Source organism: Pelodiscus sinensis, chromosome 3 (assembly GCF_049634645.1).
Source record: "Pelodiscus sinensis isolate JC-2024 chromosome 3, ASM4963464v1, whole genome shotgun sequence".
Classification (NCBI taxonomy): Eukaryota; Metazoa; Chordata; order Testudines; family Trionychidae; genus Pelodiscus; species Pelodiscus sinensis.
In genome coordinates, this window is record NC_134713.1 from 134,509,115 (window position 1) to 134,535,515 (window position 26,401).

General features: G+C 43.1%; 1 protein-coding gene across 3 annotated transcripts in view; it reads left to right on the top strand.

The window, feature by feature from the left end:
* The window catches only part of PRKD3 (protein kinase D3), a 107,731-nt gene that overhangs the window by 41,275 nt on the left and 40,055 nt on the right, over positions 1 to 26,401 (top strand). For all 3 annotated transcript variants that reach the window (XM_075924927.1, XM_075924926.1, XM_075924928.1), the window contains 4 exons: positions 17,245 to 17,383; positions 19,084 to 19,215; positions 22,008 to 22,165; positions 25,366 to 25,555. In XM_075924927.1, the coding sequence (XP_075781042.1) occupies positions 17,245 to 17,383; positions 19,084 to 19,215; positions 22,008 to 22,165; positions 25,366 to 25,555 (619 nt within the window). The remainder of the gene's footprint in view (positions 1 to 17,244; positions 17,384 to 19,083; positions 19,216 to 22,007; positions 22,166 to 25,365; positions 25,556 to 26,401) is intronic.

Genomic DNA, 26,401 nt, shown 5'->3' on the forward strand with positions numbered 1-26,401 from the left:
AAAAATATGTAATGCAATTGTGATATTAGGAAATACAGTTGACAGGCCGATAGAGAATATTTCTTTTTTGGCTTGCAGTCCGATGTACAGTTGGTGGAATGTATGTTTCAGGAAGATGATCTCATAACAAAAATCTCACAGAAATCTTTGTTGAAACAGTTCAGCCGCTGAATATAGATCTTCATCACTTAGTTCTCTGAACTCCCAAAGGAATCTCAAAAGGGTACAGATTTGTCACAGTGACTCAAATTGATGTGTAAGACCAGATTTGATGGAGTCAATAACAAAAAAAACAAAACAGGAAAAAAAAGCATTGACTCGATAGTGCTTTTTTGCGTCATCTTGAGATGTTAGGCTGCAATTGACAGATGAAATGTTAATACCCAGTGCTACTGATTTTGACTCAGAAAGGATTGCATCCCATTGATCACAAATCTTTTGAATATCTTTAAGAAATTCAATGTTATCCCACTCAACATCTAATGTAGCAGTGCATGCTTCAATTACAAGATTAGTTTCATGGATCATTTTTAGAGGCTTCATCCATGTGGATGACATTAAAATGCATTCAAATTTGGTTGTAAAGTTCTGAATTGACTTAATCTCAGCCTTTCTCACAGAGTCCAAATGCTGTGCAACTGGTTTAATGCAATCAATTCATTCTGACCATCTCATTGTCGACATGCCGTGAAGGGAAACAGGCAGATGCTGCTTCAGAATTTCCCACTTTGGAGGATTGCTGCTGAAGAGGTTGTATAATTGCTGGATTGTTCCAAAGTATGAGATTGCTTTCTTGCATGATTCAGTACAATCAGCGCTGACGAGATTTAATGTGTGGTTGCCACAATTGGAGAAAATACAGTTTGGATTTTGCTCAAGAAGAACTGCTTCTACTCCATTGTACTTCCCAATCATATTGGATCTATTGTCATATGCTTTGCCAATGCAGACTTGAAAATTTAATTTGAAGCCTTCCAGAATTTCTAATACATGAGTGGCAATTTCGTTTCCAGTTTTTTTCATGAAATTATTTAATAAAATGAATCATTGTTCAATTGAAACCTTTGAACTTCCTTCAATTTTAACATATCAAACAACTAAGATCATCCGTTCTTTATGAGGACAGTCTGGAGTTGCACCTGTAGTCACTGAAAAGTACTTTATATGTCGTGTCTCTTCAAGAATTGTTGTTTGCACAAATGTCCCGCACATCTCAACAAATTCGTTTTGTGTTCTGGTAGACAGATAATGAACTTGCATGTGTTTTCCACTCTTTTGTGATTCATGAACACGCTTAACATGGCCTGATAAACGTGAGTCATACTTGCTAAGAAGCTCATGTATGCCAAGAAAGTTTATATTTGTAGGATCACCAATAAGTCGACTAAAACCGAACAAAGTCAATCCCCGTTCAGAAAGAAAAAGAATGTCGTTCAGATGTGCTTAAAGAGGTTTTTTTTCTTCCAGTTATCAGTTTCTGTGTTTATTTCAGTCAGGAGTAAGTTTTCAATTGTGAACTGTCTGCTAGTGCTGCTCTGCTAGCTGATTTCCATGTAACATAGATATCTTTATGTGATACTGAAGTTTCATGTGTAGGTATTCAGTCTTTCAACTTCCTCCAATCTCTATTGATGCTCCAACCAGATGGCTCAGACAGTACTGATGCATTTGAAGTATTACTGTTAAAAATGAAACAGGGTACACAGAACCGAGCCTGCTTTTCCATGCTCTAGCAAAGCCAGTCTCTTGTGTAGATCTCTCCATTTGAAAGAGGTTTTTGTCAGCAGATGAGTGGGAAAAGCATGATTTTCAGTATATTGGAATCTGAAAACAACTAATTTTGAGAAATGACTGCATTTGAGCAACATTGTTCTTATCAAGAAGTCCAATATCAGGTTCTGATGCCACTGTTAACAACATTGTGTCCTGTGCTAGTCATAAGTTCTTGCTCTTGCTGCACAGCATATCTGAGGTCTTCATTTTCTGCCTTCAAAGTCTCTAAATTGAGCTTAGATTCTGCATCTATTGGTACTGTTGACTTTTCTGTGTCTTGATTAATAACGTCCTCATTTTGAGGCAGTGGCATTGAAATGTCATTTTTGGGTACAAAGTTTTCATCATCAGAACTGGAAGTGTCACTGTCAATATAGTCACTGTTTAATGGCTGAGGTCTCTTTTCTATGAGAAATGATGTTATTGACTTTAAACTCTTAACTGCTGCTTCACATTGTGGCTTTTGCCATCTCTTGATTGCACCACTTTCAAATATTCACTTCATTTTTATAAAGAGATTCTTTTAAAACACTAGCACACAATAAATTAATTTGGTAAAGTCTATTGGTTATACACAATTTTAATTGTACATATTTTGCAATGAATATTATATAGTAATGATTTGGGTGTGTTGTTTACTATGGCCCTTACAGCCTTATTTCAAAGTCTTGAAATTTCATCTGCTAACATGTTCCTACTATTAAATTACTCTAATAACTGGTACATTATTATGAATATGAACACAGGGCAGTTGCCGTTTAGATATAAAGTTTATTAAACAACTAGAATTAAAAGTTTATCATCACAGAAATGCCTCAAAAGGTGAATCTAAAATTCGATGAAAGAGGTAGGTTATAGTTTAGCCTGATATGTGGTTTAGTATTCAATAACCATAAAAAAAATGGACTGGTAGAAGGGAGAACAGCAAAATAGAGACAATGGATTTCAGGAAGGCAGATTTGGTAGGTAAGGTCCCATGGGAAGTAAGTTGGTAGGAAAGGTCCCATTGGAAGCAAGACTAAGAGGAAAAATAAATGAAGAGAGTTGGCATTTTTTTAAAGGGACATTACTAAGGGCCCAAAAGCAAACTATTCCACTATGTAGGAAAGATTAAAAAGTATGGCAAGAGACCACCTTAGATCAACCCGGAGATCTTATATGATCTAAAAATCAAAAAGGAGTCGTATAAAAAGTAGAAATTAGGTCAAATTACAAAGGATGAATATAAGCAAACAATACAGGTATGCAAGGACAAGATTCGAAAGGCAAAGGCACAAAATGATTTAAATCTAGCTAGAGGCATAATGGGTAACAAGGTGATGTTCTACAAGTATATTAGGAGCCAAGAGGAAGTCCAAGGACAGGATAGGCCTATTGCTCAGAGAAGAGTGAGAAACAATAACAGTGATAGAAATGTAGCCGTGTTAGTCTGGTGTAGCTAAAACAAAATACAGGACTATGTAGCACTTTAAAGACTAACAAGATGGTTTATTAGATGATGAGCTTTCATGGGCCAGACCCACTTCCTCAGATCAAATATTGGAAGAAAATAGTCACAGCCATATATACCAAAAGATACAATTCAAAAAAGTGAACACATATGAAAAGGACAAATCACATTTCAGAACAGAAGAGGGATGCGGGGGGGGGGAAGGAAAGTGAATGCCTGTGAGTTAATGATATTAGAGGTGGGGACGGGTAGATGTCTGTGAGTTAATAGTGTTAGAGGTGATAATTAGGGAAGCTATCTTTGTAATGGGTAAGATAGCTGGAGTCTTTGTTCATGCCCCCGCAGAGAGTGTCGAATTTTAGCAATTATTTGTTATTTTGAAATAATGTCGAAATACTGTCAAGCTGGAGGACTTTTCACTCCGATTCCTGTAGCCCTTATTGTACGAGGAATAAGGGAAGTCGGAGGAAGAGTGCTCTATTTTGAAATGAGTGCTGGTTGATGCCTCCAATTTCTAAACAAGCTATTTCAAAGTAAGCTATGGAATTGATGTAGCTCAATTTGCATAGCTTATTTTGAGTTAAGCCCTGCTGTGTAGACACACCCATAATGAATGCTAGTGGAAATAGGGTAGGTTTAGATATTGAAAGAACAATTTAAAAATTACTTAGAAAAGTTAGATGTCTGCGAGTCACCAGTGCCTGATAGAATGCATCCTAGAATTCTCAAGGAGCTGATAGAGGTGGTATCTGATCCTTTAGTTATCATCTTTAAAAAATCATGGAAGGCTGGGAAGTCCAGAAGACTGGAAAAAGGCAAATATAATGCTTATCTATAAAAAAAAGGAAACAAGAACAACCCAGGAAACTACAGACTGCTCAGTTTAACTTCTGTGCCAGGGAATATAATGGAGCAAGTAATTAAGGAATCCATCTGCAAACATCTGGAAGATAATAAGGTGATAGGTAACGGACAGCATGGATTTGTAAAGGACAAATCATGCCAAACCAGTCTGATAGCTTTCTTTGATAGGATCCACAGTGCAGCGGCTGCCCCTTTAAAATGTAGCCTCTGGCATTTCAAAGGGGCAGCTGCCGTGGAGCCCGGGGTCAGCTGGGGACTCTCAACTGATCCTGGGAGTCCCCGGCTGACCCAAGGCTCTGTGTGGCATGCCGCATAGCATGGAGTCCGAGGTCAGCAGGGGACTCTGTGTCCCCTGATTTCCATGGCTTTGAAATGCACAAGAGCCCCTGCTGGGGAGACTTGTATATTTCAAAGCAGGCACTCGCCTGCAGTCCGGAGTCAGTGGGACTTCCCCCAGGCCTCGGGGTGTACATGGAGTTCCGTAGTCCTCCTTTGAAATGTACAAGAGCCCCAGTGTACAAAAGCTTATCAACTAGTCAAGTAGTTGCTGAAAATTCTGTTGACTAGTCATTTAACCACATTTTAACATCCCTACTCCACATACCCCAAACCTTGTGTCCTGAGTCCATCATACACCCAATCTCCCTGAGCTCCTTGTACACTCCAACCCAGTCTCTTGCACGCCCACATCACCCGCCCCTGGCATAAGATTGACAGAAGACAGCCTGATAGCATCAATGAAGTTGGATTTGACCAGGTATGATGTAAACTTCAAAGAAATGTGTGAAAAGATGCAGCAGCAGAAGTCCCATTAAATAGTTTGTGAGTACAATGTTTCGTTTATGCTGCTATTAATCATTATGTCAATTATCAATAATATTACCATGTATATTTTCAGTCATGCAAATGGGCATTCTGACACGGCTTTTAGTTGACCACTTGTTCTGAATTTAGCTATATTTTGGCTCTTCGGTTTGAAAAGGTTGCTAACCCCTGATCTGAGGGCAGGGGCCTGGACTCAGTGACCTCTCGAGGTCCCTTCCATTTCTAGGATTCAATGATTCTATGAAACCAGGAATATGAAAATCTCCTATGCAAAGATAAACATCTAATTTAAAGGTTAAACTCACCCTCAGACCAAGCCAAATCACTTAACAGTAACGGAATTAATTATAACTTTCAAAACCTCTAAACTGTGCAAAGACTGTAAACAGCATTTCATAATGTAGCATCAATAATCACAGAAGCTACTCCAGTCACGCAGATGGAAACTCGGATGGGACCGAAAAATTGACAAAGGCCCGAGGTCCCACAGTGCTTTAAATCAGTTTTTTGCAGGAATATATAGCTTCTTTTGTTGTCTTTCTTATAACTGCAAGGTGAATAATAAATGGAAATGACTTGGTAGAAAAATGTCAAAATTTGAGGCCCTTTTCTCTCCTTGGCCCCCTCTCTGATAGGGCCTGCATATGATGTCCTGTTGGATGCTCTTCTGGAACTATTATACAGTACTTAAGAACAGGCTTCTTTTTGCTTTCATTAAATTCAGTAATACTGGGATTAGGTTCTACATTGAATCACGGCAGATTCCTTGGAACCCGAAAGAGGAACATAACACTTGTGTAGTCCTAGAAAATCCAACTAAAATAAAAATTATGTTTTGTGTTTTGCTTTAAATTTATCTTGTGACTGTCTAAAAAAATTAGAGAAGTGGTCTGATATATTTGCCTGGAAGGTAAACTGGAAAAGATTGGTTTCCTATTGTACTACCAACAGCAGAATTTCTGGCATTTTTTGTTACATTATTTGAAAATAAGAGTTCATGCTAAGTTTAGCTTTAAGCTGCTTTTCTAAAAGACTCTTTGGAATATAAAACTTCAGCTTGTTTGCCAGAGACTCTTGGTCATCCATTCACACACTGCCTACTAGCTGAGAGGGCAGCTCAAGTGTGGAGCTAGTAGTTGAGCTCCTCACTGCCCCTACAAATGTAGGAATGGGTGAGGTGGGGGAGGGCAGCTCAAGGTCTGTGAGGAACTAAGCTGCCAGCTCCACTCCTTCTCTAGAAGAGCAGCCTGTTGCAGATATGTTGACAAAACACCTGTGGTTCATCATAGCAGGGCTCACAGCTGGCAAATAAGCAGTAGTTCTCTAGATGAGGAATTCCAGAGCTAGAGGTGGGGGAAAGATACAGTGATGGATCATGAGGAGGTGGCAGTATATGCGGTCTTAACTGGATTTCCAGGATTGCTAGATGATGATCTGTGAGCTGCTGTGTGATGACCAAAGGGTGGAGTAGAAGAGTTAATATGGATGAGGGTGGCTGAGGGGACTATGTCTAATTCTGGGAGTTAGTAAATATGCTGAAGGAATGGTGAGTGGCACACAGGAAGGAAGCTCTCAGCTAATGTCTTAAAGTGGCTGGCCAGCTGAGATGATGGTTACTTTTCAGTAGTTGTCAAAAATGACAGCTCTGTGTGAGGCAACCCTAGCATTGACACAACTGTATACCTTACACCAGTTGAAGTAGGCAAATGTAGATGTACTCACTTTTATTTTCATCAACAGAAACACAGGTGATTGATCACTTTAATGTGGACAAGGCCTTGATTTCTTGAATGACTGGTTCAGAATTGATAATAGTGATGTTAGTGTTTGTTTATTTACATGATTAAACGATGAGCCTGGGCTAATCGGTTAATCCTAACAGCTACATGCACCCCTGCTTTCTAACCCTGTATTAGAGACAACAAGGGGAGAGGAGGTGGGAGCTGATGCCCATGAAATCAGTTCCCTGCTCCTGCCCCCTTCCCCCTCCACCCTTGCAGGAGGGACCAAGCTGGAGTCGGCATGCATGAGGAGCTGGCTACAATGGAGCTGCTTGTCCCCTTGCTGCTTCCTCCAGAGCTTTATGCTGCAGAGCCTGAGCAAAGCCTCCCTGGGAGTAGGGCTACCAGCCCCTGCCAGCTCAGCTCGCAGGGAGGTGGTGGCTTTGCTGTTGTAGTGAAGCCTCCTCCCCAGGAGCTGAGTGGGCAGCCTTTGCCCATCCAGCTCTGCTCCGATTGAGGGAAGACTTCACTGAGGCAGCAAAGCCACCTCCCTGGAAGCAGAGCTGGCAACCCTTGTGGGCTTCCTCTACCCATAAATGATATTTCTAGACTGGCTTTTCCCAGTGTCATAAAAACTTGAAGGAGTCTGGTGGACGGGTAAGGGCTGTTCATGTTGAAGGTAATATGCTGTAGCTGTTAAAAAACTATAGGGGTCTTAGGATTCCTATGATCAATGCTTTATTTATATTAGCTAAAATATCTCGGGTAGGCTGATTATACAAGTAACACAGGCAGTGTTTTTAAGTATGCCACAAAATGAGTAATTTTGAATGAGTTAATAGTCTTTATCAAAGGTTTTGAGATCTGCCCTCACAAAGATATAAAACATTTAATATAGTTGGCATATAGCCCAGGCACAAAAGTAAATATTTGCCTTTAAGAAAGTAACAGATTGAACTAAGTCATCTGGTAGAAATCGGTTAGTAACAGCCAGAGAAGGGGTGAGTTCCACCAAAGATGAGGGCAAACCCGATTCCTTCAATTGAAACATTGATGGTTATTGTATTAAATATATTGAAAGCCAGAGAAAAGGCATTCTCAGGCTCTGGCTATGGAATTGAGTTTTAGTAGCGAGGATTAATTTAGAGATTGACCACATTGAGGTCAAGCTGCAATATCTTCTTTGGTAAAGTTTTTTCTACCATAATCAAAATAATGTTTATAGGCACATTCCTTTCCCCCCAAATTAGAGTCCTATGCTTAGCAAAGTTGCTTATAACCCAAAAGTCTAATACTTTATAAAAGGAACCTGGATCTTTGCTGTGCAATCTAACTATAATTATGGTGATAGGGGCTTGTACAAAATGCTAAAATGTATTGCCATAAAATACCATATAAAACATGGTACAGTATAGAGAAAAAGTTTTATCATGAACAGTGCAGCTATTAGAAACTCTTGAATAATGAGGGTGGAAATTGTCCCGACATCCCAAATGAGTACTAATAAAACCTGAATGCCATATTAAATCATCATGTATCCCTTACATGCCATACCTGGTAAAGAAAAGCTGTTTTATTGTGCTTGAGAGCCTTATTTAAGCTATGGTTTGTAACCCATTTGCCTATAAAGGTAGATTGTTAGCATAATGATTTCAACAGACCACATTTCTGAGAGAGAAATTAATTATACATACATGTCAGAAACTTTAAGTAGCCTAAAATGACACTTCTGTACACAAAGCCATGATAATGAGATCTGATATCTAGAGTTCTGGTATGGCTAAATGTGGAAATATAATACCTTTGGATGGGTGAATCCTTTTCTTTCTAATAGCACAAAAGCTTCCATTTCTGCACTGATATTCTGTAAGATAGCCAACTTCAAATTGGTTACTGCTCTGTAACTGAACATTCTACATCCCGGGCATCAAGCCAGTAGAATTTGAGAGAAAAGATGGAAACATACTTTTGGCATGTGGTTGTATTTTGTTTTCAATGGATGCTGTTTGACACTCAGAAGATGAGTGCAGGTTAAATAGTTGGTTTATGTAATATGTCACACGAATATCACCTTTTTCTCTGTGTGTGTACATATAGGTAGGAGTGTGCCTGCACGCACATTCATACAATATAGGTATATGAAATGTATACCACATGGGACTTTCTCCTAAATGGGATATAATCTTTTTAAGGATTGTTGGATAAGTAGTAGTAGATATGATAATGTTCAGCTGAGCACAATAAGCAGAAACAGACATTCCTCTCAAGGAATCAGCAAATTCTCTGCTGGCTGTGATTTATAAGGACACTAGTAATAGATGAAGGGTATTAAAACATTGTATCTATAAGACCCCACTATTGGTAACTGAACTTTGAGATGTCTACATGTGATGTTATAACATTGCTTCATTGACAAGGAAGAATTTATCACTGATATGGTTGATAGCAGCTTCCTGAAAGGATGACATAGGCAGTCCTGGGATTAGAGTGTGTATGCTTAACTGGTTACCCAGTAATCATCACCCTAACTGGTACCTGGGAGCAGCCCTCCCAAGTAGGGGGGAGAGTGTTGGAAGCAGGAGTTGCCCCCCTCCGGTAGGGTTGCTGGCCCCCCAGTGGGTAGGGATTCTGATCAAGTGGTTGACTGGTTAACAGATTAACAAGAATTTTTACATCCCTAGTGTTTATTGCTCTTATTTACAGAATTTAAGCCCATGTTACATATGCTTTGCTTCATGCAGTTCTCTTAAATCTTGAATTATGTTTTCTCCTTACTTCATTACACCATGTCCTATTTTCCCTCATAGGCAGCTGTAGAGAGCTGGAACAGTACCAAAGTACATTGGACGCCAAAATACGCTTACATTCCAAAGCCAAAGAAAAAGTACAGATGCGCTCACCCAGTAGAATCTGGCCTTGCCAACAAAAACCACCCAGATATGAACAGCAGCCAAGACATTAAGAACCAGGTCTAGAAAGCCAATGATAAAATTCTAATCTTTTTGAGTAATGGTGACTTAAAACAACCTTGCATGCTATTACTGATCCCTAGTACATAGTCTGAGATCGTGAGCGAGAAGTGGGAGTTTGAGCAGCCAAACATGGGAAATATTAGTACTACAGCATATCAGTGTGTGTTACAAAATCTCCTCTTATGATTCAGGCACAGACCATGGTCATACAGACATTCCCACCCTCTTTATCTCCTCTCCCAACACAGACCTTTGGGAGCTTGATGGAAAATACAATTTTCTCATCATTCATGGACAAATGCCCGTTACCAAGATTCATCTGTGGATGAGAGATGAAGCAGGCAATAAGTGCTGGAGATCATTTACTTAGCAAACAAGTTGGGATGTGTAGGTAGTACTCATTAGACCTCCCTGGTCCGACATTTTTGGGACCTGACTAGTCCCAAACAAGAGAATTTGCCAGACCGGGGGGGGGGGGGGGGCTCCTGCCACCAGCCCCCAAGCCCATCATCAGTTGCTGGCAGGCTGTCCCAGCAGGCAAACCTGCGTCGCCCTCCTCCCTACCTGACTGGGCCACTTGCCTAGCTACTGCTGGCTCCCTGACTCCCTGGGTGGCGGTGGCTCAGGCTCTGGCATAGCTGGGGGAAACCGTGGGGCTCCAGCTCCCACCTTGGACAGTCCCAGCCCCATACAGCCAGGGGAAGTCACAGGAAGCTGTGCGGGTCCACTTCCAGCCCCGGCCCCGTGCAGCTGGGGGAAGCTGCGGGGCTCTCACCCCAGCCCTGCGCAGCCCCCATTCTTGTGCTGCTGAGGGAAGCTGCGGGGCTTCAGCACCAGCCCCGCGCTCCTGCGGGTGGCTGGGGGGACTCTGACCCTGCGCTGCCACGGGTCTCCAGCCCCGCATTCCAGCTGGGCTGCCGACGCTGATGCCCAGCCTGGCTGGCCCATCTGCCCTTAGGCTCCCAGACTCTTTGCTCCAGAAGTATCCAGGACCAGAGAGTGCTGGTTTTTGGATGTGCAACCTGTACTTCATGATAGCGATTAAATTTTGTTTGCTATCAGCTCATGTTTGATGGTTTACAATTCTCTGCTTCTGAGAATATAGTTATGCTGTCACAACCTCTTTCCAGAATACAACTGAAGAAAAGAATAACAAGCTTATATGTGGAACACATGACACTGTACTAGGCAGGAAAAATAAATTGACTGCTGCTTCTCCATCAGCACATACAATCAGCTTCACTATGACTGGAAACATGGGATGGATAGTCTTTATCTACAAACACTGGTTGAATGTGCCACAGTATCCACCAAGCTGTCCTGTCTTTTCTTCCTCGTGTGTGATATCCATAGGCATGGAACAAGAGCTGCTTCTCTTCATGTACATTCTGGAAGCCTGCTGGCTCCTGAGTATTTTACACAATGGTCATCCAAACTAACCATGAATGGTGTGTAAAGTAAAATAAAGATGGTCACACCTGCGTTGTTGAGGAAGTGCTGGCATAAGAAAGGAAATTGTTTCTGGAAATAGAAACCACAGCAATTCTTCTCCCAAGCCTCCGTGCGGTGCCGGACTGTGCAGCGCCAACCTGCTTCCCTGCCAGCACAGCACCGGCTGCTGCGGCTGCCTCTGAGCCCCCGGCACCGATTAACACCTCGCCGGCTGTCTCTGCAGCAAACGCCGGCAGATCAGGAGCTCCGGGTCCTGCTCCTTTGATCTCCCCGCGTTGGAGCTCTTCACATTTCCGCCTTCTCGCCGGCACCGTCCTCGCCTCTTCTGGTGCCTCATTCTCCACGCCGCAATAGCCATTGGCATGGGTCCCCCATTCCTCCTCCAGGTTGCCTTCACCATTCCTGGCTGCTGCACCTTCCCACTGCAGACACCACTATAGGCAGCCCTCTCTGTCTCCTGCTTCTTCCAGGGCCTCAGACATCCGTTCCTGTTCACCCTGTTCTCTGTTCCGATACCGATATTATGCCCATTCCAACTATCACCACGACTGCTCACTGCGACATGACAAAGGTCATCACGTCGACCGCCACACTCGAGACTTCCGCAGCGGCTGTTCTTATCGATCACGTTCAGCTTACGGTTATGTACCACGCAGACGCTCTCCAACTCCATCTCCTCTTACCCCGCCGCACCATTCAGCATCACCACCTCATCCTCCATCAGAGATGAATCACACTGCCTTTGGGGACCACCTACCGAGGTCTTCCATCCCAGACTCGTCCCTGCCAGATGAAGCAGTCACACCGGGCGACAGCTCTTCACCAGATGACCTCCGTCAGTTCTAAGAGTTGTTTATGCGGGTGGCTGTCACACGAGATCCCGCTGCAGGAACTCAAGGACAAGCAACACAAGCTTTTCAGGAATCTCCAACCGCAGCATAGGTCACTCTTGGCCATTTCTCTTGACGAAGTGTGGCATGCTCCAGTGTCGGCTCTTCCGACCAACAAACGGGCCGACAGGAAATATTTCGTACCACCGAAGGGCATGGAATTCCTCTTTGCCCATTCACAACCTAACTCCCTAGTAGTCGATGCAGCTCAACAGAGGGCTAAAGCCTCACACCTCAAACAACAGGGCTCCGATAAGGACGTAAAAAGACTTGACCTCCTGGGCAGGAAGGTCTACACTTCTGCCACGCTACTCCTCAGAATCACCAATTACTCGGCGTATCTCTCCAACCACACCTTTTCACACCTCACCCCCCTCATGGATCATCTCCCTGGTTCTAAAAAATCGATCCTGAGGTCAGTAATCCAGGAGGGCTAAATATCAGCAAGAACGTCCCTTCAAATATCCATGGACGTCGCTGACACTGCTGCTCGCTCTGCTGCTACTGCCATTGTTATGCACAGAGCTTCTTTCCTTCAAGCGGCGGGAGTTCCGAAGGAACTACAGGCCAAAGTTGAGGACTTACTCTTCGACAAGAATAAACTCTTTGCAAAAACCACAGACTCAATCTTACACTCTTCTAAAGACTCCCGAACAACCTTGCGAACTCTGGGGATGTACACTTCTCCCCTTTAAGAGACGCCAGTACTCACCATACCAGCGCAGATATGACTACTCCTACATCAGACATCAGTGGCAGCAGCAACAGAGGCCCTTTGACAGCCAACGCTCTCGCCAGATGCCTCAGCGACGCCGAAACCCAAACAGCAGGACGAACATGCCTCCCAACAACAAGCAACAGGTTTGATGCATTGGTCGGGGGCAAGCAGACAGTCACAGGCAGCATCACGAATTGTACGACCTAGCTCTTTTGCCCTTTCTACATCAATGGGCAAAAATCACTACGGACAGGTGGGTCCTTGAGATTGTTCAATCTGGCTACCCTATCCCTTTCATAGCCATCACACCAACCACCCCTCACACCACGTCCCTCTTCAGGGACCCCTCTCACGAGACCCTCCTCCGTCTAGAAGTCAACCGCCTTCTCTCTCTGGGTGCCATAGAGCCAGTCCCAAAGGATTTCAGAAACAGGGGCTTTTACTCACATTATTTCCTCACCCAGAAGAGGTCCGGAGGTTGGCACCCCATCCTAGATCTCCACCGTTGGAACAAATATCTCAAGAAACAACGATTCAAAATGATGACTTTAGCTGCCATAATCCCTGCATTAGATCCACAGGACTGGTTTGCCACCCTCGATCTCCAGGGTGCCTATTTCCACGTTCCTATCCATCCAGCTCACAGGAGGTTCTTGCGCTTTGCCCTGGCAAAGGACCACTTTCAATACAAGGTCCTCCCCTTCGAGCTATCATCAGCCCCCAGGGTGTTTTCAAAGGTTCTATCCGTGGTCACTGCCTTCCTTCGACGCCAAGGGGTACTCATCTTCCCTTACCTGGACGATTGCCTACTCAAGGGCCCTTCTGCACACGAGGTCTCCCAGATGGTTCAGCTCATGAGGCAAGTCTTTCAATCGCTCGGACTCCTCCTCAATGAGTAAAAGTCCGTTTTGTGTCCCACTCAGAACATCGAGTTCATTGGGGCCCGCCTGGACTCACTTGCCAGCAGAGCGTTCCTACTCTTACAGAGGTTTCAAGCCATCCAAGACCTCATTCACACCATCACCGTCAGCCCTACTGTTCCACTCAGTACATGACTCAGACTGATGGGTCATATGGCCACCACAACATACGTGGTGAAATACGCCAGACTACATCTGTGCGCCCTTCAGTACTGGCTGACTCTCGTATACGACCACACCAGATACAATCTCCACAGGCTGGTAACGCCGCCACCTGGCATTCTCCAATCACTCCTCTGGTGGACCAGCCACACAAACCTACTGTCAGGTATACCTTTCCATCGGCAGGAGCCACTCCACCAAATCACAACGGATGCCTTCCTACTAGGATGGGGGGCTCACATGGGCTCCCTCTCAGTCCAAGGCCAATGGTCCTCACAAGAAGCACGGCTGTACATAAACCTTCTAGAGCTACGCACCATTTTCAACGCATGCAAATCCTTCCTCATCTACATTCGAAACACCATGGTGAGGATACTCACGGACAACATCACAGCCATGTATTACGTGAATCACCAAGGAGGCGCTCGCTCCTGTTCCCTGTGCACGGAAGCCATCTGCTTTTGGAACTGGTGCATTTGCCACGGAATAACACCTACGGCATCCTACTTACCTGGCACCACAAACGTGACGGCAGGTTTCCTGAGCAGACACTTTGTTGTGAAGCACGAATGGGAAATGCACGATGGCGTCCTACGCGAGATCTTCCAACGTTGGGGTATTCCCCAAGTGGACCTCTTTGCAACTCCTGCCAATACAAAATGCCGCAAGTACTGCACTAGGGCGGGCCTAAGCCGCACATCCCTGGGGGACACCTTCCTTACGACTTGGCGCGGACCCCTCCTCTATGCATTTCCCCCCATACCTCTGATCCCCAGAGTCCTTCAGAAGCTGAAGGCGGACAGGGCAACGCTAATCCTCATAGCCCCAGGCTGGCCTCGCCACCACTGGTTTCCCTTCCTCCACCGTCTCTCCGCGCGGACACCAATGTGCCTTCTGCCTCTCCACAATCTCCTCACACAAGACCGGGGACGCCTGAAACACCCCCAGATACAAACCTAACAGCATGGTTCCTAACTGGCTGACTCCATTCGAATCCCTCTGCTCCGTTCCAGTCCAACACGTCCTAGTACACATGAGAAAAACCACGAGAAAAACTTAACTTCACAAGTGGCGCAGATTCTACTCCTGCTGTACCTCGAACCACCACGATCCGACATGTCCGTTGATCCCCTCCGTCCTGGACTACGCGTCGAACCTAAAGAACACAGGCCTCGCGTTAGCCTCCATCAGGGTGCACTTCGTAGCAATTTCAGCATTCGAATCACCGATAGATAGCATTTCTGTCTTCGCCCATCATAGTACTAAGAGATTTGTCAAGGGGCTTACCAACATGTCCCCACCGTACGACCCAGTCCCACTGGTGTGGAGCCTGGATGTAGTCCTCGACGCCCTAATGAGGCCACCGTTCGAGCCTCTGGCGACTGTATCCTTGCATTTCCTCACTTTGAAAACTGTTTTCCTGCTTGCCATAATATCGGCACGCAGAGTGAGCGAGCTTTCCACCATGATGGCCACGCCACCATATACAGTTTTCTGTAAGGATGGAGTCGTCTTGAGACTACACTCAAGATTCATACCCATAATCATCTCACATTTCTATGTCAACGAACCAGTGATCCTGCCAACCTTTTTCCCGAAGCCCCATGCCTCACCACGAGAAGCGGCCCTACACTCCTTGGACACCCGCGGGGCCTTAGCATTCTACATAGATTGCACTAAACCTTTCAGGCATACGGACCACTTATTCGTCTCCCTGGCACACAGGTCAAAGGGTCAAAGCCTGTCTTACCAGAGGATTTCCAGTCTTGTAACCTCATGCATAATGCAATCTAACGCAGAAAAAGGCTTACCCCTTCCATCCCAACCACGCGCCCACTCCACTACAGTCATGGCCACATATATAGAGTTTCATAGAGGGGTATATCTGAAGGACATCTGCAGGACGGTGACCTGGTCCTCACACGAGACCTTCACCAAACACTATTCTATTTCTCTAATCACTCGTTCAGATGGGGCAGTGGCGACTGCGGTGCTCTCCACAGCGGATAAATAGGGACTCCTTGCCCTCCTTCCATTCTAGCGACTACTGCTACGCAGTCACCCATAGTGGAGCACCCGCGGGGACATCCCTGAAGAAGAAAGTGGAGTTACGCACCTTCGGTGCAGTAACTGTCGTTCTTCGAGATGGTGTCCCCGCAGGTGCTCCACTACCCGCCCTCCTCCCGGCTTCGGAGTCCTCTCTCTCTCTGCTCTTGTCTCTTCCAGACTCTGAAGCGGTCTCAAGGAATTGGTGGGGGGCCGGACCGCGTGAGATAGAAAAGAGCACGAAAGCCGCGAGCCCGCGGCACATGCGCGGTCCGGCCGAACACTGCTCATCACCAGCTTCTGTCTGCGGCGCCGGGGCAAGCCCAGCACCCATAGTGGAGCACCCGCGGGGACACCACCTCGAAGAATGACAGTTACTGTACTGAAGGTGAGTAACTTCGCTTTCCTACTGCCAAAAACTAGCAACAGTACATCTTGGAAAATGAGAACAATCAGAATCCAGTAAGGTGCAGTCCAAAAAATGCCAATGTTTTAAGCATATTTGTGCCATGTCTATATTTGTCATATCTGCTGAATTTGACAAGTATAAGATTTTACTTTTGTTATGCCAGTGAAACTAGAGAGTTGTAGGGCATTGAGTTGGATTGTTCTCTGGCTCATATAGCAACAGAAGTGTTAATTAAGTTCTAGACCATGTCTACACTAAACGGCTGTGGCGATCTTCTGTGATCAATCTTCCGGAGTTTGATTTTTAGTAAGTCTAGTTAAGGCTTGTTAAATCAAACTCAGAGGGTACTCCTGCCAGTTGCTGGTACTCCTGCTTGTGCGATGAGTAAGGGAAGCCAATGGGAGTGTTTGCTCCCATCAACCTCCCACTGTGTGGATGGTGGGGAAATGTGAAACAATGTAAGTCGAGACCAGCTACGTAATTGACATGGCTGGAGTTGCATATCTTGCTTCGATGTCCGCTTTTATAGTGTAGACCTGGTCCTAGTTAATCTTTTACCTGAAACTAAATGTTGACAGCAGTACATACTTGAATATTACCTTTGCTGAATCAGGATTACTGATGGTAATGTAGAACTCAAAAAGCAAAGCTTGACTTTTTTAGATTTTATGTTGAATTTGCATATTTTCTTTTCTTTTAAATGGATCAAAATTGTTCTATAGTCATTGGCTGCATCTGGCAAAATTCAGACCCGTAATTCATCACCCGAGCATCAACATCAATGATTGCCAGAAAACATGGCTAAAAAGCCTCTTTCTACTGTTGCAATAGTGCAGTTTTTGGTATATATTCTGCCTTTTTTACTTTGTGCTGCATTTCAAGTCAGTAATGTTGTTTTCAGGGGCTGAGGTATTAACTAGATAGTGGTGCTCAAGTGGAACTCTTACAGCACAAAAAAATTCTGTAGTTATATAGAATATATTCGGTTTATGGAATTAGCAAACTATGGCATGTACTAATTTAGAGGGTTTTTTTGTTGCAGTTCCCAGAGTGTGGCTTTTTTGGCATGTATGACAAAATTCTCCTCTTTCGCCATGATCTGAACTCGGAAAATATTTTGCAGAGGATTACATCAGCAGAAGAGATACATGAAGGCGATCTTGTTGAGGTGGTGCTCTCTGGTAGGTCCTTTGTTATTTCTGTGAAACCATTCTTATTATTGAATAAAACATCACAGTATTATAGTACACTGTCTGCAACAATATAACCATGGACTGTATTCTTGAAGTTAGTTGGCTAATCAGGCTTTGGCCTGGCCAGTATTTTTGTAGAAGATTTCCTAAGAAATTTAGAGTGCTCCCTGTAGTAATATTTGTGATGTCAATGAATTTGTCTTCCTTGTGACTGAATTTGCACTAACAAACTTTGTAGTCTGAAGTCTCCAACAGTGGTGTAACTGTGGAAGCTATGGTAGAGACAGAACTCAGGTGAAGTTCCTTTCCTCCTCCTCTTTTCCCCACCAAACATGTTGTGTGTGTGTGTGTGTGTGTGTGTGTGTGTGTGTGTGTGTGTGTGTGTGTGTGTGTGTGTGTGTGTGTGTGTGTGTGTGTGTCTCCCTCTCCCTTTCCCTCTCCCTCTCCCTCCCTCCCTCCCCGTGCACCCTTTCTATTTTACATCTTCCATCTCAGTGGTGTATTACAGCTAAAAAGATTGCTAATATAAATGAGTGTTCTGAATCATTATCTGTCAGGATGTGGCTTATGAGACATTGTGCTGCTTGAGTGAACCATTTTGTATGTAGATAGTAGAGAAAACAAAGGTGGTGATTATTAAAGAACTCGTTGCATTTTTCAAAGTCTTTGAAGTGTTGGGCTCTGTGGATCTGATAGTGGAGAGACATTCATGGACTGTTGGTTGATGTCGGTAAAGTTGGAAATAGAAACCTAACAGTATGTCCACCCAGGTACAGATTTATGGCCTGCAGGGGATACTCTCAAGCACTAAAACCAGCAGTGTAGACATTTTGGCTCAGGTTCTGAAACATGTCCCTCTCTCCATGCTTCAGAATCAGCATTTTGGTATATATCTGCAAACAAGCAGGAGGAGAAAGCAGGGTTATGATAACTGAAGCCCAGAATGCCACTTTGGGAACTGAGAGGGATTTCATGACTTGATTCTGAGACAGGAGTTTGATCCAGCCAAGGAAATAGGAATTGCATTGGTCAGACTTCTTCTTGACTTGGCTCAAGCAAAACTGGGAAGGCAGTTTACTTGAATCATGTGTCATAGCACAGTGAAGCATTCTCTCATGTCTGAAAGTGCAACATGGTAACCCAGTTTTCTTCCTTGTCTCTTGTTGACAGAGTCCTTCAGAAGAAAGCAAAATTTGAGTTGTCATCTTGCTAGCCTAGTTTAGTGTTGTCCCTTTGATTACATTCCTGCCAGTTTGCTATTCACTTAATACTGTTCTAAGATATTTCAGTGATCTTTTAAATAATGTTTTGTGAAGCATCGTATCAAATGTTTTAGTAAAATTAAATTATACTTAATTTGCTGGGTTTTCTTCATTCATTAGTTTTGTAGCTCCATAACACCTACATCAACCAGATTTGTCAACACTAAATATTCTTCAGTAACACTTACTGTTAATTACTCACGGTTCTGTTATCTTAAAGATATTTTTAAAAAGTTTGGCTAAAATCTGTGTGTGCGCATGAGTGTATATGAGAAATCCTCCAAATGTACTGAATTTTGGAACATAATTTTTTTATTAAACAGTTGGATGGTGTTCTTTGCAACTGCTGTTTTAAAACAATGTACTATTTTAATAAATACTTATTCTTACAGTCATAAATATATAATTTACTGCATTTTTTTAAAGCTTTGGCTACCGTTGAAGATTTCCAGATTCGTCCTCATGCACTTTATGTGCATTCTTACAAGGCCCCTACATTTTGTGACTATTGTGGGGAGATGCTTTGGGGTTTGGTACGACAAGGATTAAAATGTGAAGGTAAGTTATGCGTTACAAACTGACAGGTGAATCGTGATGTTCTAGCTTTTGTTTTTACGGAAAGTCACAGGAAAAGTATGATGACAGGATCTGGATCTTAATTATAGTTAATTTGTTGGTCAGTGATGAATTCAGCATTTGGAAAGGAGCATAGTTCAGATGGAGCTTTGACTGTATATCGGGAAACCTGAGTTCTGTTCATGGTTCCAACACACAAATGTATATGACCTTGGGCGAGACTCTTAATTTCCCTCTTCATGTTTCCCACCTGTAAAAAAGGAACAATACTAAACTCATGGAGGTTTTGAGAGGCTCAGTTAGTATTGTGTTTGACTTCCTTGCATCAGCCTTTCTAATAGTTAATGGAGAGAATCCCAAAGGGAAACCCCTTTCCATATGACCTTTGCCCAGTTGGATTGTGGAAAGTGTGGCAGCTGGTTGTCAGTATGTTGGTATCAAGGTATTAGAAACACACCACTTTCTGCCTAAGGCTTCCTCTTCACTCCCGTGGCCTCCGCTTAGATATGGGAGCCTGCCTATGGAAAAATAAATGAGGAAGATCAGTAGCCAGACAAAATCTGAGATCCCATTTACAGGTTTTAACAAATATCAGGCAAAAAATAAATACTGAGTTCCCTATTATGTTACGTTAAGTAATTTTAAATATGTACATTTTCTGCTATATTTCTGGATTTATATATCCTGTCTGCTTTATAAAAATACTAGCAGACTTACCTGGCGTTGCCAGGGTCCTTCAGGGCATGGCCTTGGGGATGTGGGGAGGGGGTATGCAGGATGGTGAGGGTTGAAGGGGGATTCTAGAGTGAAGATTGGGGGATGAGGAGGGACTCAATTCCTCTCAGTCCACCAGGGGCCTGTTTTCTATCCCTCCAGCCTGCTGGGGGTCTGCTGTCTTCTCCCCAAGCCTGCCGAGTGTCTGCTTTCTTCCTCCCACCCCAGTTCGCCAGGGGTTTCATAGACTCATAGGGCTAGAAGATACCTCAGATCAAGTTCAACCCCCTGCCCAAAGCAAGACCAACCCTAACTAAATCATCTCAGCCTGGGCTTTGTCAAGCTGGGACTTAAAAACCTCTAGGGATGGAGATTCCACCATCTCCCTAGGCAATACATTCCTGTGCTTCACCACCCTCTTAGTGAAATAGTTTTTCCTAATATCCAGCCTAGACTTCCCCCACTGTAACCTAAGACCATTGCTCCTTGTTCTGCCATCCGCCAGTACTGAGAACAGACTCTCTCCATACTCTTTGGAACCTCCCTTCAGGAAGTTGAAGGCTACTATCAAATCCCCCCTCATTTTTTCTCTTCTGCAGACTACATAAACCCAACTCCCTCAGCCCCTCCTCGTAGGTCATATGCTCCAGCCCCCTAATCATTTTGGTTGCCCTCTGCTGAGCCCTTTCCAATGCGTCCATGTCCTTTTTATAGTGGGGGGGGGGGGCAGAACTGGGACGCAGTACTCCAGATGTGGCCTCAGCAGTGCCAAATAAAGTGAAATAATAACTTCTCTAGATCTGCTGGAAATACTTCTCCTAATTAGGGTCGCCAGGTATCCGGTATTGACCCGAACAGTCTGGTATCTTTGCCTGCTGTCTGGCAAAAAAATTCAGAAAATACCTGGTAATACCTAAAACGTCTGGTATTTTCTGGGTTTTTTTTCCCTGCCAGGAGCTGAAAATACTGGACACCTGGCAACCCTACGACACATTGGGCAACTGGGCCTGGCCCCCCTGCCTACCTAGTTCTTCAGGGAAGCTGCGTTCTGGCTTGATCAAGAAAACAAAATGGCCACCAGCAAAAAGCCTAAAGACAAAGGGGAAGCAATGCCTTCCCTGGGTCTTAGTGCTCAACTTCTCCTCTGTTCCTATCCCTATTCTGACTGCAGGCACTGAAAGGGGCCGTGCTGTTTTAATTTTTTTCTTAACTCTCGGAGTCCTTCCCCCCCACCCCCAACAGGATTTTTTCCCCGGTTGGGGGTGGGTGGGTGTGTGTGTGTGTTTTTTTTGGGGGGGGGGGGTTCGGTATTTTTGGTTAAACCATCTGGCAACCCTACTCCTAATGCACCTTAGCCTTCTTGGCTACAAGAGCACACTGTTGACTCATATCCAGCTTCTCATCTACTGTAATCTCCAGGTCCTTTTCTGCTGAATTGCTGCTTAGCCAGTTGGTATCCAGTCTGTAACAATGCTTGGGATTCTTCTATCCCAAGTACAGGACTCTGCACTTGTCCTTGTTGAACTTTATCAGATTTCTTTTGGCCCAATCCTCCAGTTTGTCTAGGTCACTCTGGGCCATATCCCTACCCTCCAACGTATATACCTCTTTCTTCTCCCCCTTCAAGAATTTACCCAGTGTGCTGACAGGCAAGAGGACAGAAACCCAGCCATGCTGGCCACTCCCTTGGTGTTATGGCTGTCCCCAGTGGATACTCTGCAGAATATCTCTCCCCTGTGGGCTTGCTGCCCCCTATGGCTATTCTCAAATCATGTACGTCCGAACAGCAGCCCCTCCCTTTGTATCTTATGGAAAACTGTCCTTTTCCCCAGGTTTCCATTTGTTCTGGCACAACCAAACCCCGATCTTGCTTTAAGTTAGAAGAGGAAGCTGCTACCATTTATGAGGAGTTCTTGGAAAAAGTAGACTTGCAGATAGACACATTCTAAAATAAAGTATATGTGTATATTAATGCTATACTTGCCATTGTAAAATGTTTTAATTATTTGTGCTAAAGAAGGAATTCTGTTCACATAATTTTTTCAAACTGACATTTTTAGGCTGTGGATTAAATTACCATAAGCGATGTGCCTTCAAGATCCCAAATAACTGTAGTGGAGTGAGAAAGAGGCGTTTGTCTAATGTGTCTTTACCAAGTGCTGGGCTTTCAATTCCCAGACCAGTGCAAACTGAATACACAGCCACTGCTGCTGAAGAGGTATGTAACAGAAAGTAAAAACACAATGTACTTTATATACAATAGTGCTGAGTTAAATCCACCATGTTTCTGGGAACTAGATCCAACCTTATATTGTAATTGGTTTAAATTGAGTAAAACCTAGTTTGCATTAACCATTTCAGACTATACTTGTTTATTTTTAAACTGCTGGTGAATCTTATACACTGACATATGATGCAGTTTTTGTGTTTACAGTGAAAGTGAGAAGTGAAATTTGAGGTGGATTGTAACTTGTTATGTATAATGGCAAAATTAATGGGCTATTCACAGTGATGTGTATTCTTCAAAAAATACTGGGTTAGGAGATGATAAAATACATTGCTTTCTTTTGGAATATAGATTCAGTGTTCAATTACTGTATCAGTCTATAATAGTTAATTGGGTAAACACAGTATAAATTGTACATGTATAATCTGAGAAGACAGAATGTTCCATAGAACTCAGCAAAAACACCTATGTAGGGAGTATTCATTTTACAAATAACATCCACTGTAGCTGACCACTTTTACAGATGATGAGAAATTAACACGAGCTCTGGTATCCCAGACATGGTGCCAAAACATCCAAGGGCAAATGATGTTGTTAGGGCAGTTGTATTTGTTACTGTGATCAGTGGGGGGCCGTAATGTAACTGATACTTAAACGTGTTCTTATATCTGTTTAAAAGTAAATCTGAGTTAATTGCAGTTGATAGAAATAACATTATTTGGTCAAAGTTGGGGCAGGTAATAAGTTGCAGTTACAGAATTTCTGCTTTTTATCTTTGGCCAGGATTCTGAATCCTAATTTTTGTCAGAGTTCTTTTCTGTCCTATGTGTTGAATTGAGGTTTATCTATTCAACAGATGGGTCTAACAAATATTTGTCATGGCCTCAGCCAGTGATCAGTTACTTACAAGTGAAAAAGCTCAGTAGGACAATCTCATAGTCGTTTCCAATACCAGAGAAAAAGCATCAATGTTCTTTTGTTACACAAATTTATAATGTTTTGTTATCTTTTCATATACAAATATGTTAGTCTCATATTTCCATATTACCACTCTCCCTGTAACAGTAGAAGTTTAGTGTTAGTTCAGACTGGTCTTTTCTATGTTTGCAGTTACTTGATATTTCTCTTGTTCTCCCAAATACGATTACTCTGCAGTTCCTTACGTATGTGCAACATTGAACATGATTACTCTGTTGTTTTATACATACACACATCTATGTATGCTTATACTCTGTTAAACGTTATCAAAACAGACTCTTAACATTGTAACAGCAGTTTTCTGCCAGTCCTGAATATGTCTTTGCTTCCCAAGAATATGATCTTAGAACGTGTAGTAATCCTCTGCATAAACAGCTTTAAATTTGGCTAGAGAACACAGTGAGGTATTTGCCCTTTTCAGAGCTATTTGGTAAAACTGTATTTGAGTGACTGAGCTCCACTTTGGGAATGCCCGACTTCAGTGAAGCAACTTCACTTCATATATGCTGAGGAACTAGTCCAAGGTCTTTAAAATATTGTCCTGGACATTAATGCCACACACTATTGCTGTAATTTACTATGTACAATTGGTGTGTTTGATGTTGGACAGTGTATGAAGGGAGATCTTACAGTATATATCGTACTGTAAAGGAACACAATACGCCTTTTGGTCAGAGACTGGAATGTCCAGTCTCAAAACAGTGAAGATAAATACAACTGAGTTACCATTGAAAATCTTTGCAAAAATCATTTGAAGGAAGAAGGTAGTATAATCTAAGAATGTTAAGGACTAGTCGACTATCCGCTAAGCAAATGCTTATCGGATGTCAGTCAACTAGTCGATTTCCTCCCCCCTTTGCTGCCTTCATCTGATGATGTACTTCAAGAAGGGATACTTCAAAGTGGAAGCGCCACACAGCTGAGCTGAGGATCAGCTGTGTAGCGTTGCCTCTTTGAAACCCCAGAGTGGTGTTTCAAAGGGGCAGCCGCACACAGCTGATCCCTGGCGCAGCTGTTCAGCAGCTGCCCCTTTGAAAAGCTGCCTCAGTGTTTCAAAGTGGCAGTGCCATAGAGCCCGAGCTGACCCTGGGTTCTGGGGAAATCCCGTGCAAAACTTGGGGTCATCTGGGGAGTCCCCAGCTGACCCCAGACTCCATGAGGGTGCTGTGGCTTTGAAATGCACAAGAGCTCCTGCTGAGGACTCTTGTACATTTCAAAGCAGGCACGTTCTCGTGCAATCCTGAGTGAGCGGGACTTCCCGCTGGTCCCCAACCTGCACTCAGAGTGCTGCATTCCTCCTTTGAAATGTACGAGAGCTCCAGCGGGGGTTCTCGTACATTTCAAGGGAGGAATGCAGAAGTGCCTGTCCAGTAGTCAATGGAAATTCCCTTGACTAGTCAATTAATGGCAATTTAGAATCCTTAGTATAATCACTGTTTCTCCAGCTAATGGAAGTATTTACATTTTTTTTGCATATAAATGTTTAATGTTTGTGCTCAGTGCATTTTAGATTTCATCTTTGTTTTTGTTTTCAGCGTTAAAGGAGATTACATTGACAAAATATGGTACACTGTAATAGCAGTCTATTTGGTCCTGAGTTACTGTCATTTGTTTTGCAGAGCATGACATTCCTCCACCTTCTTTGATATTTAGTTTTTTTCCAGGTGGTTGTCACTGAAACTAAGTTACTATTACTTTACTTTCATAAACAATGCACCTAGATCAAAATAGTAAGGCTTAGAATATTTCATTTTAGTTTTAAAATTACACATGTTGGATTTTGAATTTTTACCCAATGCAGTAAATTGTCCTGGTGGGCAAGGCTTTCTGAAATAGTGTAATGTGGGAAGTGTCTATTTTTGGGTTGATTACTTGGAACTCCTCCCATTTTGGAGGAGTCTAAATGTGAGGCTGATGTTTATCAGAGGCCTGTGCTGTTTTTGGGCTTGTATCTGAAAAAATCACAAGCGGGTATATTTGGTTTTGTTTATAATCATTTTTGTCTTTGTGGAAATACAGAAGCGCAAACTTTTTCCTGCTCTGTGCAAGGCTTTTATAGTATGGCTTCTATCAAAATTACTTCTTAAAATTGCCTGGCCAAGATGCTCTGCAAAAAATGTTTCCCAGTTTCTGGGCCAAATGCCCCTTGAAATAAATTGTTTCTAAGCCTGGCATTGTTTTTACTAGAATCTCATGTGCATCTTTTATTCCAGCGTTGCCATCCAGAACCCAATAAGAGAATTCCATCCTGGAGTGGGCGTCCAATCTGGATGGAAAAGATGGTGCTTTGCAGGGTGAAGGTTCCACATACCTTTGCTGTCCATTCCTATACTCGTCCTACCATATGCCAGTACTGCAAACGTTTGCTCAAGGGTCTTTTTCGCCAAGGAATGCAGTGTAAAGGTAGGAGTTCAATGCTGTACAACAATAAGACTAATTTCAATGAATGTTAAAATAGTCAAACATTTTTAAAATGAATAATATCTAAAAATAGCAGCTTTATTTAAAACAGAATTATATATATTTAAGGTAATTGCAGTTTTCATGCTTTGCCCCATTAAAAATGTGTATTAATTGGATGTATAATTTTGTGAATAATGTATTTGAATAATATTTTAGTTCATGTAGGTCAGAAAAGAAGATAATCTCCCAAGGATAATTCTGAGTAGCTCAAAAATATTATGGAAGATATTCCTTCCCTTAAAAATCACTTGCATTTCAACTAGAAACTTTAAAACAAACAAACAAACAAACACAAAAAACTATTTGAGACACTGTCAAATACAGTACTTTAAAAGACCTCTCATTTCTTCTTTTTAGAATGCAAAGATCACATTTTTCCTGTACTAGCTTTGTTTCTTTCATTAGGTGCTTCTGTGGTCATAGGGCGGACATGTCTCTACTTCATTGTTAATACAAAATGTGAGACTATAATATCACTACAGCTCTCAGAATGTAGCATATTTTCACATTCTTTGTCTTTTGGCTCTACATTAACAGAATATCAAACATTACATACTTTACCTGTTCAGAGTTTCATTGCTTTGTTTGTGTAAAGGAGTGACCACTCACTGTCTGTACCGCCTATCTTTCTGGCCTGTGGCAGGACCTGGGCCTGCCCACTGTTTGGGTCCTAAACCAGGGAGCCTGTTGCTAGCCACCAACTGCTGCTGCTTTCACTATCTATTGTAGCATTCCTTGGGCTGTTTCCTACTGTCCCATCAGCCTGTAGGGTCCCGGGTTTGTTCT